Source organism: Apodemus sylvaticus, chromosome 21, assembly GCF_947179515.1.
Source record: "Apodemus sylvaticus chromosome 21, mApoSyl1.1, whole genome shotgun sequence".
NCBI lineage: Eukaryota > Metazoa > Chordata > Mammalia > Rodentia > Muridae > Apodemus > Apodemus sylvaticus.
In genome coordinates this window covers 7,618,462-7,631,235 of record NC_067492.1, presented here as the reverse complement: position 1 = coordinate 7,631,235, position 12,774 = coordinate 7,618,462, and the positions used below count along the sequence as shown (strand labels likewise).

At 51.9% G+C, this 12,774-nt stretch overlaps 1 protein-coding gene across 1 annotated transcript in view; it reads right to left on the bottom strand.

Annotated features, from left to right (window-relative positions):
- Window positions 1-202: 202 nt before the first annotated feature.
- Window positions 203-12,774, bottom strand: part of Klhdc4 (kelch domain containing 4) — a 29,277-nt gene continuing 16,705 nt past the window's right edge. The window contains 9 exon segments of the mRNA XM_052166739.1: window positions 203-467; window positions 469-596; window positions 599-625; window positions 796-909; window positions 1,740-2,142; window positions 3,403-3,611; window positions 4,915-4,990; window positions 9,564-9,723; window positions 11,108-11,200. Coding sequence (XP_052022699.1) covers window positions 429-467; window positions 469-596; window positions 599-625; window positions 796-909; window positions 1,740-2,142; window positions 3,403-3,611; window positions 4,915-4,990; window positions 9,564-9,723; window positions 11,108-11,200 — 1,249 coding nt within the window. The 3' untranslated portion in view covers window positions 203-428.

Sequence of the window (12,774 nt, the reverse complement as noted above, 5' to 3'; positions counted from 1 at the left end):
CTGCAGTGAAGTCAATGGACATATCCATGAATCCAGAATATTCTACCATGAGACCCAAAAAACAAGGCCAGGTGGGAAAGGCCAGCTTGCAGAGCAATTGTAGCACCCCACAGCAGTTTCAAGTGACTGCTGGGTTTTGGGGACCTCAGTCTGTTGACACATAGCACATCATCGGTACAGTCATCTTGTTCTGGAGAAGAAAGACCTTAGAGCACACAGCTCAGTTTTATTAGGACAGAAACACACAGCCTGTGGGCCTCAAATTCACATCCCACTCTAACCTTCCCTCAGCGTGGACAGAGGCCACCGTGAAGGCAGGGTAGCTCCATCAGACTGTGGGCACCCAAGGCTCCACAGAAGAGCACCTCTGCAGGGCCTCCTCGCCCCCAGCCCGACCCCAGTGATGCTGACACCATCGCGCAGTCAGTCTAATGTCTGGCTTGCGCACTGTCTTGAGCGGCGTCATCAGAGCGCCAGTCTTTGCCATGGCTGGGCTCCTGGCAACACTTTCTTCTCCTTTGCCCTGGGCCGCACTTGGTTGCGGGCAAGCTTCAGCCGGTGCCGCTCAGTCCGGGACAGGCGCTCTTCGCATTGCTCCCACGTGCCACCTCTGGGTGCTGCGGACCTTCCCATCCCAAAAGGAAGAATGAGAACCAGGCTGCTCAGCCAGGCAGTTCAGAGGTCAGGGTGGGGTACACTGAGTGGCAGCCTGCTTAGACCCGCCCCACACAAGCGCCATCAAGCAGCCCCTCAGCAGCAGCAGCATGGCGCAGTGCATCTGACTGTGGCTCTCACCTGCTCCCTCCTCAGCACTGTCCTCTTCCTGGTCCTCATCATCCCCCTCTGCACTGTCTTCATCTGAGCTGCTGTCCTCTTCCGAGTCCGACTCCTCCAGCCACTCCTGGGATTCTGACAAAGCATAGATAGCCAACATGGGGTTCTGGGTGCAGTCTAAGGTCCAGGGGCAGCACAGAGGTTGGGAGCTGGCACCACCTCACAGAACCTCTTCCTCATTCCACTCAGACACTGGGATGGGAACCCAACTTTCTAGCCTGAAGCCTGGGATTAACAGAATAGCATATGCCTCTTAGGCCTCATAGCAACCTGGTACTGAGACCCTGTGGTGGGCACCAACTCCAGTCATATAGCCATCCTAGCTGTGGGCAGCTGAGTGGAGGCTGGCTCTTCCCGGCCCCACAGCCCCTGCATTCTGGGCAGAGCCTTTCCCTAGACATGCAGGTTAATCTCGAGTCTCAGAGAGGACGATGGAAGCAGGTCGGGCAGGTCCCACCTTTAATCCCAGCACTCAGGGGCAGAGGCTGGGAGCTACTTCAGTCTGAGGCCAGCCTGGATTACACAGCAAGTTCCAAGTCAGCCAGGAACACACAGACTATCAAAGGACCAACATCAGGATGAGATAAATGACTGTGTCAGGATTTCAGAGCAAAGATGGAGAGCTACCACCCCAGAGTGCCAGGCACCAAGGGCAGGGAGAAGGAAGGTGAGTGTGGCAGGCCTGACCCAGTGCCAGGGATTTATGCTGCTCCTCACTTTGTCCCTGATAGCACCCAGACAGCCAGAGCACACAGGAGTGCACCAGGTGAGCCTGCCCCACGCTCAGGCTCTTCCTGAGGAAACCTGTCCTGTCCAGAGTAAGAACAGGGACCCCTACAAGGCAGGGGTGGCTTTGAACAGACTCTCACCCCACAATCACAATGGGGCTCGCCCACCCAGCTTACTTGGATCCATCTCCACCAAGGTTTTCCATTCTTCCATCTTGTGAAGGTCAAGGCAGTAGAGGTCACTAAGGGTCACCTGGCGGTCACCAGCTTCAAACATGCCGCCATAGACATAGAGCAGTCCATGTTTGACAGCCAGCATGGCGTTGGAGCGTGGACATGGTTCCTGTCCAGGGCTGCTGGCCTCCGAAGCACTGCCTTCAGCCTTGGGAGGGGGCTGCACCCCCAACCCCGAGGGAGTGAGCGTTTGCTTAATGGTGACCACTGTCCCATCTTCAGACACCACCTCTTTTATCATCTCCAGCGGCTCTGGGGCACCACTCCCCCCGTTCTCTTGTTCGGTGGCCCCTTCAGGATCCTCTGCCTTGCCCCGCCTCCGTTTCTTCTTCTCTGACTTGGGGCCCTGTTAAGACAACTCAAGCTGCACTGTAGGGCAGTGACAGCCTGCACTCCAACATGCCAATCAAAGGTTTGCGGGAAGGAGTGGAGCAGTGCAGGAGCAAGAACTAACACTCCGGGAAGCAGGAGGGGCCAGGCAGGAGTGGACTCCTAGCCATCACTGTAAGGAGGGACAGTAACTCCTGAGTAATTCCCACACTGGGAAGCACCCAGTAAGACCAGGCCTGGCTAACAGGCAGGCAGTATATGTCTGAGGCTTGTCTTGGGAAATCCTATCCATTCAGTTCTTATCTACAGGAGGGACAGACTCCACTCCTAGCCAACAGCAGAACTGGCTGAAAGGAGGGCCAGTACCCCACTCATCTTCCAGACCATGCCCAGGAGGAGGACCCTCAGTTACCAGCACTTCAGAAGGAAGCACCCTCCTCCCCTTGGGTCCCTGCAGGACAGCATGTCTTTCTGTCTCTGGCCATTCTGCAGAGGGCAGCCGAGTGACTCTGTAGCAGCCTCTATCACTGGGCAAAATGCTATGCTCACATGATGGTGTTTGCTGAGCTATCTTTAAATATTCCAGCTATGACCTCCAGCCAGGCTGGGTCAGTTCCCTGTTCTAGACCCAAGACCCACTTCATCCAGAGGCCACAGTGTGAAGCTCACACAGACATCTCCTGAAGAACATCAGGACCAAGCAACCCAAGGGCCAAGCAATCTTTAAATAGGAGGCTACCTACACGGTGGGCTCAGTGCTCTTGCAGTGTCGGGGACCCTGAGTGCCTGTACCTGATGTGCCCCTCAGCAGGGGCCAGCACGTGCAAGACTGTGTTCTAGCAGAGACCCGTCCATGAGGCTGAGCACACAGCAGGCACTCCCTAGCTTCCTGCACTCTGAGCAGTTCACTTATATAGATGTCAGAGCTGCCTGGGTCCTTCATGGACGACCACCTGTTAATCTGTCTGTTCCAGGCAAGTCCTAGGCAGTAGCTGCAGGACAGTTAAAAGGATGACTGGAAACCAGGGATGGGTTCAAGTAATAGACATTAACTGCCACAGAGAACCTGGCATGTCCTAGCACCTCAACAGTCAGGAGCTGTCAGGGAGTGGTGGCTGACATCAAGAAGGAACAGGCCACAAAACCAAGGAGCTCCCAAGCCTAGTCTCACCCGCGACCTACACGGGAGTACATGTGCCCGCAAAAGGAAGGAACCAGGCTTGAGAGTGGGCAGAAGACAGACGGATAATATGGAAGATCCGGGAGCCTGGGCTACCTTCAGCTGGGCTGCAAACCAGCGACTCTTGGCAGCATCGTAGATGTACATGTCACTGAAGAAGGAACCTTCCAGGCTCTCCTCTTCTTCCTCGTCACACACACCCCCGAAGACCAGTATCTGATGATTTGGAGCCACAGCCACAGAGAAGCCAGACCTTGCAGTAGGCTTGACCCCTGAAGGGTTAATCCGGGTCCAAGTCCATTTGCCTGTAAGGGAAAAACAGAGGAAGGGGTGAGAGGGGTCACTGAGAACCAACAAAGGACACACAGAGAACCTGTCCTCAAAGCTCAGCTGTGTGACACTGCCTTCTAAGGGACCCTGGCACCCACTACTGAGAGCCAGAAGAAACCAATGTGGAGTACCATCTTGCTGGAGGAGGATCATGGGCTGAGGTATGCCTCCCTGGGGCCCTAAGCCAGCTCACCCTCTCCTCTGGGGATGGCTGCTCTGCGTTCCAACAGGTGCCACATTCATCTGACAGTGCCGCGTGTGTCCACCCGACAGTGCCAATGTGGCCTGGTATGACATGGGAAATGTCTAACCATTACTTCTCCAAGGAAAAGCTGAGCCTGGCACCTCACTAAGTGCTAGTGACCATGCACTGGCTAGTGGTCACCAAGTCAACTCATCACAGCAGTAGGCATGTGGGGAAGGACCGGAGACTGAAACATACCAGCGCACAGCACAGAGTGAGGCCACCGTCTTTCACTGTGTAAGCACGGCAAGTATGCTACTCCCAACATAGGACTCCCTTCCTATGGGGCTAGCTGCTGGGCACACAGGTTAGGGCTACATGGTCTAGCCTCCAAGGTCAAGTGTCTCAGGTCCCCAAACCTAGGTTCTTGCCATCAGTGACAAATGATCTCACCAGCCACCAGCCCCTACCACTGCATGATACTGCAGCCACCTAGGAATCTCATGGGAGGGTGAGTTCAGAGACCTCACTGAAGAACGCTAGAGCAGAGAAGGAGCGCATCTGAGCGCACTGCTGACCTCACCTCACAGCAGAGGCCCCCAAGTCAGCTCTGCAGCAGTCCTGACACCAGAGCTCAGCCTCAGCCCCAAAGCCCAGGCCATGGTTCCCAGTAAACAAGGAACCCAAGCCCACAGAATTCCACATTCTAGTAATGTTTCTGCGCTTGAGTAAGAACACATTCTTTGAAGCATCAAGAAAGGGCAGGAGAGCAGCAACCCTTTCCTTCCTTCCTCTCCATCTCTCACACATCTCTCCATACATGGCTCTCACAGGGGGGCCCTGAGAATGAAAAGCACAGGCCCTTCCCTAAGTGCTCCCCACATCTGACCTCTGAGCTTGAGGGCTATACCTAAGAACACAAATGTTACAGGCAGCTCGGCCCAATGGCTCCAGAGAAGAGTGGTCTGGCCCTAGGCTCTAGGCAGGCTGCAGGAAACACCATGCAGTTCCCACTTGATAGAGGGAGACACAGGCTTTGCTAAATGCAACCCGTCCCAAGGACATAGCCAGGCCAGCCTCAGGCACAGCAGTACCTTCTCCCCCGTCGTTGGGCTTCAGCAGGAACATGTCCGAATGCTGCGTGCCTTTGTCCACATCTTTCTTGACTCTCTGCAAAACAAAGGAGACCTGAGGACCAGCCATGCCGCAGCAGCGCCTGAGAGGAGCTGCAGCTCCACAGAGCCCAGAGATAGCAGACCGATTCTAAAGCCACCACCAACGGCCAGCCATGCTGAACGCTCTGCCATAGAATCCCCGTCGGCCCACAGGTCTACACAGTCTAGCAATACCCAACAGCAGCCCCCATGTGTCCCCAGCCATCCATCTTTCAGGTGACACACCGACTCACTGTGTGGACAGAAGCATGCCACTGCCTTTCAGACCTCCTGGACCCTCACAGCCACAGATCTCCACTGATGTGAGCTTCCAGCATCGATGCTGACTGGCTGTTGGCCCTGAAGGCAGGGCGCACGCATCCACTCAGCACCCCGCAGACGACAGTGCTTGGAACAATGCTCACCCATGGAAGGTGCCAGCCCATTTAAGTGTCTTCCTTGTACATTTGTACTTAAATTCTTGTTTTCTTGATCATACAGTCTTTCCACTTACAGAAGAAGGTGAGCAGCAGCCCGACCAGTCCTGGCAGCAGCTGCTGCCTTTCTCACCCAGGTTCATGCAGATGCTACGCTGATCAGGACCAAGCAGTCTACACATCCCTCATACCCCCCCTCCCCGAAGCGTCTCCACCAAGGCACCATTCAGGTCCTCCACGTCCTGTCTCTGGCTGAGCTCAGGCCTGCCTGTCAACCCTGATCCCCTTTCCATCTGTGCTGTGCAGAGGCCATGGCAAGAACAGCAGCTGGGAGGTGAGTGGGCCCCGGGGCACTGTCCTCAGAGACCAATGCAGCGCTCAGTCTGCTGTGTGGTGTGCTTAAGATTATATACATACATACATACACACACACACACATATTGTACTGGCTAGTTTTGTGTGTCAACTTGACACAGGCTGGAGTTGTCACAGAGAAAGGAGCTTCAGTTGGGGAAGTGCCTCCATGAGATCCAGCTGTAAGGCATTTTCTCAGTTAGTGATCAAGAGGGGAGGGCCCCCTGTGGGTGGTACCATCTTTGGGCTGATATTCTTGGGTTCTATAAGGGAGCAGGCTGAGCAAGCCAAGGGAAGCAAGCCAGTAAGGAACATCCCTCCATAGCCTCTGCATCAGCTCCTGCTTCCTGACCTGCTTGAGTTCTAGTCCTGACTTCCTTTGGTGATGAACAGCAATGTGGAAGTGTAAGCTGAATAAACCCTTTCCTCTCCAACTTGCTTCTTGGTCATGATGTTTGTGCAGGAATAGAAACCCGGACTAAGACATTGACACACCAGAAGGCGGCATCGGATCCCATTATAGATGGTTGTGAGCCACCATGTGGTTGCTGGGAATTGAACTCAGGACCTCTGGAAGAGCAGCCGGTACTCTAACCGCTGAGGCATCTCTCCAGCCCTTCAGGGTGTTTCTATGAGTCAAGTCCTAAGGAATACAGCCAAGTCTGACCCTCCGGCCTCCGGCTTCCTGGGTGTCTCCTCTCCTGCATGATCCACCACTGTGATACCATCTGCCATGAGCCATCATGTCCAGTCCTCTAAGTTCTTTTTATACAGAGTGTGACTTCATAGTCCAGGAGGGCTGAAAGCAATGACCTCTTTCCTTTGTAAGTCCCCAGTCCGTAGTATCTATTGCACTATCAGAGAGGACACTGTGTGCACCACAGCACTGCTGGGCCTCCTCACTACATGAGCCTTGATGTGCACGTGAGTGCAGGAACTCTGCTGAAGAGAAGGCTATGTGGATGCCACCTGCAGGCATGGGGACTGCAGAGGGCCAGCGACGTTCCACCTCAAGTGCTCAGAGCCGTCCCAGGGAAGCCAGGGCGTGCCCGGAGAGGTGGGAGGACACTAGGGTTAAAGCTCCTGAGCACAATGACAGGAGGAGCAGAGGGAGGAGGGGGTGACTGTGGTTTACCCCAAAACTCAGGGTGCATGAGAACCCTCACAGAAGCTCAATGCTGTTTAACTCAATCAACTAACTAAATGAATTCAGGTGGGTGGGTGGGATTTGAACACAGGTGCCCCGCATGTGTGAACAGTGACTGCCCCAGAAGACACGGAATTTTAAATGAAATCTGAGCCAGGGATAAGATACCTTAATTTGAGTTACTGGTCAAGGAGACCCCAAAAACAGCTAAAACAACACAAGCTCTTAGTCACCAGCCATGACGGCAAACCCTACCACACGCTCTGTTTGGAAGCCAATCAGGATAGAAAACTTCCTCACTAGCTGGCTAACTCTCATACTCAGAAGGTGCAATGTAGGTCACGGGAGGGAAGAAAAGCCTCCAACAGAGTTACAAGAGGTGACCCCGAATGCTTCATACTGACCATGCAGAGACACCATGTGCCCACAGGTGAAGAGTGCGTTAAGGTTCTGGGGGCAACTGACTAACCACCACCCTCACCTGAGGCCGGCTCCAAGGGGAATCCATGCCTGGTGCAGTAAACATGGTCAAAGGCTAATGGCTGAGGGGCCAGAGGCTTGAGGGTAGAAACCTCTGCTGTTGTTTTGCTAAGCATTTGTTTCTACACACAGATTAGCACTGTCTTCTACCTTGGTAACAGAAACTTCCCTCTCCCTCTCCCTCTCCCTTCCCCCCCCCCCCCCGTAGGCAGCAGGAAACATGGAGACTCATAAGTGGTCAGATAGCTGTTGAGTTGAGTGCTCTGTCCTAAGCGGGACACTGAGTCCAACCCCACCAACCCAGGCTCGGGGAGCCTTGCTGAAGAGGAGGCAGAATGTAAGGGCTGGAGCACAGGGAGGAGTGTTCTGGGGCACAGGGAGGAGTGCTCTGGGGCACGGGGAGGAGTGCTCTGGGGCACAGGGAGGAGTGCTCTGGGGCACGGGGAGGAGTGCTCTGGGGCACGGGGAGGAGTGCTCTGGGGCACGGGGAGGAGTGCTCTGGGGCACAAGGAGGAGTGCTCTGGGGCACAAGGAGGAGTGCTCTGGGGCACAAGGAGGAGTGCTCTGGGGCACGGAGAGGAGTGCTCTGGGGCACGGAGAGGAGTGCTCTGGGGCACGGAGAGGAGTGCTCTGGGGCACAGGAGGAGTGCTGTGAAAAGCCACCATAGGACACGAGGGCTGCTGCACTCGTGAACTGCAGAGTAGTCGTGCTCACTTGCACAGGCCCAGCATAAGATCAAGCCAACAAGGCTCCCCGCCATCCTGGCCAGCTGTGCTAGTTGGGACTCAGGGGGTTACAAACCACAGACTGAAGTGCAGTAAGGCTGAGGGGCATGCTGGGAGACTCTGGGAGAGCTGGGATAGTATCAGCTAGACTCATTAAAACATGTATGAAATTGTCGGAACATAAATAAAAGATTCCTAATTTTTTTTTTAAAAAAGCAATGAACTGAAGGTTGTTGAGTACAAGAGATAAAAAGGCCGACAGGAAGAAAAGGCACTCTACGAGTGGCACAGCTGGGTGTGTTCACTGGCCGCAGGTAAACCTTGTGACAGTTGACACTGACCTCTACCTGACTCCCACACGAATCCACATGTAGACACACTCGCTCACACATTCAGGGATAACTGCACACGTATGAACACATGATCACACAAGTAAGCTAAAACAGAAATGGCAGACTCTTTGGGACATGCAGGCATTCACTTAAAAATTCAGGTTAGGGCCAGGTGTGGTAGCGCACATCTGTAATCCCAGCACTTGGGAGGCAGAGGTAGGTGGATTTCTGAGTTTGAGGCCAGCCTGGTCTACAGAGTGTGTTCCAGGACAGCCAGGGCTACACAGAGAAACCCTGTCTCCAAAAACCAAAAAAAAAAAAAAAAAAAAAAAAAAAAAAAAAAAATTCAGGTTAACTATGTATTTAAGAATTCTTGTGAAAATATTCTATCTCTGATTCATGGCAACATCAGGACTTGCAAACACACAGCGAGGAGCAGGGCAAGTGGATAGCCACTGTCTGCAGACACACTCCATACGCCAGAAGGGACTCCCAAGGAGTGGAATGGAAACAATGCTTCAGCTGACTGCGGACACAGAGACATCATAATGACTACAGTGTAAATTCAGACTGTTCACAGCAGTGACCATGGGAGGCTGGCATGACACACAGAAAAGCCAGGCTTGGCAGGCAGCATCTGTGTCCCAGTGCTGGGAGATGGCAGGAGCAAGCTATGTCCCAGGAGAGAGAGGCCTGTCTCAAAACAGTGTGGTGTGGAGCAACTGAGGAAGATACCTGATGTTAATGCCTGACCTACAAACACCCATACCCATGTGAACGAACACACACACACACACACACACACACACACACACACACACACACACACACATAATCCCAAACTCAGAAGGCAAAGGCAGGCTGATCTCACTCAGTGATTTTGAGTCCAGCCTGGTCTGTAAAGTGCGTTCAGGACAGGCAGTGCTACACAGAGAAACTCTTGTCTCAATACCAAACCAAACCAAACCAAACCCCTGTACTTTAAAGCAGAGCAGAGCCACGCTACTGTGGCTCCTAGCGCAGGGAGGGCTGCTCACACTGCACTGCAGGCCCCTGTGACACACTGAGGAGCAGTGGGTGGAGGCTCCTGTAACCCAGCCCCGTGGCCCTTACCTGCTTTGAGTAACCTCCATAGATGGCTATGCTGCCCTGGGGAGTGACAGCCATCAGGCAGCCTGACCTGGGCGTGGGCCCGGGGCCTGAGGGCGAGAGCTTGCTCCACAGGAAGGTGTCCAGGCTGAATGTGTACACATCACTGTAGTAGACATAGTCCCTGGGAGGAGAAAAGGACCACAGAAGTGATGGAGAAAGCAGGATGGCAAACTTGTATTTCACCCAGGTATGTGCTTTCAAGTACATCCATCAAAGGGTTTGTAGACCCTGAATTTACAAAAGAATGAAAAGCCATAGCAGGCACAGGGTAGTTTACTGTGAAAGTTGTCCATTTCCTACTCAGTGATAGGTACATTGAGCCACCATGAGATGGACAGTGAGTCTAACTGATGTCAAGACTGGAGACTGACAGTCTGGTAAGAACTGGGCAGAGCATCCCACCCCATTTGGTGGCCAAAGGACAGGAAAGCCCTTCACACCCCCACACAAGCATGACAGGGAGCTCCACCTAACACTAGCTCTGCTCAGAGTCAGAGATTCAGGCACTCAGCACAGAGGTCGTGACAAGAGGCTTGGTATTATGGACTGGCTGTCACAGAAAGCATCTGCCTGTGGCTGTGAAGAGCTACATAGAGGAGCATGTGCAGCTTGGGACAATGAATAATCTGAATAATCCACATTTCCGGTTTCAAGGCCACCGTGAGCCCTGAGGGCTGTGGTGGCAGAGCTCATCGCCTGCCTCTTTTGGCCTGGAGAAAAGCTAAGACACCCAGGGCAACTGACTGACTGATGGCTGCCCCTCTAACCCACAAACTCTCTCGACGAGCACACAGAGGATAGAAGCCTCCAGGTTTCCAGAAGACTTACTATAATCCAGTTTTCTCAGGTTTCAAGCTTCAACTTTCAGTTAAAAAAAAAAATCTACTGTGAATTGAAAATAAATAACTTTCTCAAGGAAAACTCCAAATGGTGGCATTTAAAAGTCAAGCTAATTTAATACAGATGGTGACTGCATTCAGTATGGGACTGTCATTTTGTCTGTCTGCCTAAGTGCTTCCCAAATAGGTTTATACTTAAAAGGGGCTTATCTGTGAGACAGGCTTGTGTGAGTGCACAAGACACCCTGGAGGTGAACTACAGGCTGCTGTGAGCTGTCACAGGAGCTGGCAGCTGAGCTCAGGTCCTCTGGGGGAGCAGCAAGTGCTCGCCCAGCGAGCCAGCTCTCTGGCCCCCTAAAGAGTCTTAAAATAAGTTTTGTAAAAGGTTCTAATTTTAAATGACTGCCACCCCCAACCCCTGGAAAACCCCACTGGTCTGTAAGAGGGAAGGGCTGTGCTGGCTTCAACCAAGACCTCGTGCACAGTAACTGATGACGTAAGGACAGACCCATGGTTTCCTCACTACTTCACGTGGCTGTCAGCCACTGCGGCTGCCACACCCAGGGAGCTAGCAAGCAAGCGACAGCGTTTCCACTCGTGACAGAATGATTGCTCGTGGGCCTCTCTACCCTCTGCGCCACAAGAGTCCCAATCTACTGTACCAACCTTGCACTTTCATGGAAGCCACCAAAAAGAATTAGCTGTCGCTTCCAGGCCACCATCCGATGCCCACTTCGACCTGAAGGACCCCCTGTTGATCTAAAATGAAGACGAATAAAAAAACATTACATTAGGTATTTCTGCTTTTTCTTAAGGTTTATGCAGATTATTTTTACTATTTATTTGTATTTTAAGTGTGTGGGGTCTAGTTTAGCTCACATGTGCTATGTGTGACATGTATGTGTATCATGTGGGTGCCTGGTACACTTACAAGCCACAAGAAGTCATTAGACCCGGAACTGGAGTTACAACAGTGTGAGCTGCCATGTGGGTGACGGGAATTGAACCCTGTTCCTCTGCAAGCAGCCAGCACTCCTGACCACTGAACTGTATCCTCAGCCCTTGCCTTCCATTTTCAACGAGCTCAGTAAGTTCCCTTCATTATCCCCTCACATGACTGGAACCCGCCTGACAGTCCAGCCCAGGAAGGGATGCAAGACTTCAAGAGGGGGCAAGAATGTCTCCCGAGCATGCGTACGAGCCCAGGTTCAGCTCCCAAACAGAAAAAAGACTTCCTGAACAGCAGAACCTCCGACTTGGAATGAATGTTTTTAGGTAAAATACAAACATTGGATTGTGTCAAATCCAATTCTTCAAAGAACACTATTAAAGAGACAGAGTTAGATCTCTGTGAGTTCCAGGTCAACCTAAGATACAAAGTAACATAGTCCATAATAATAATATGATTATTATTGATCATAAACTTATTATTGTTGTTTGTTTATATGTATGTATTTTAAAGGAGCACTGGTTAAAAACAAAAAACAATGGGCTGGAAAGATGGCTTAGCAGTTAAGAGCACTGACTGTTTTTTTCAGAGTCCCAGAGTTCAATTCCCAGCAACCCCATGGTGGCTCACAATCATCTGTAATGGGATCTGATGCCCTCTTCTGGTGTGTCTGAAGACAGTGACAGTGTACTCACATATAATAAATAAATAAATAAATAAATAAATAAATAAATAAATAAATAAATAAATAAAAGCAGTATGTCTGAAGACAGTGACAGTGTACTCACATATAATAAATAAATAAATAAATAAATAAATAAATAAATAAATAAAAAAAAAAAAGCAGTATGGCAGTGTGCCCCTGGGCCCCCAATGCGGGGATGGAAAGGGCAGGTCCTAGGCACCTGGTCAGGCGCCTTGCTGACTGGTGAGCGAGCGCCAGGCTGAGTGAGAGACTGTCTCAACAACGGTGGAGAACGGTAATAAGACACCAAATACTGACCTCTAGCCTCCACACAATGTACCTCCCCATAACCCCCCCTCCCCCCCCCCACACACACAGAGCAAATAATAAAAGCAAGAATATAAACATCCCCAGCTACAAGCTTAAAAGGAAATTCTACTTCACTCTAGCAGATAACATTTTTTTCAAAGAATCAGACTGAGATTTCATGTCATAAAAAAAAGTCCCTTAGAATGAAAGACAATGGCAGGTTACAAACACATTCTAGAAGACTCCAACCTGAGGTTCTGGACAGTTTCATTAGAGTCCATCTTCTGCATTCCTCAAGCTTTCCCCAGTGAACACAGAGAAGATCATGGGGTGGGAGGGAGGAGGGAAGAGGGAGGAGGGAGGAACACCTACCACAGCAAAGAAGCACCA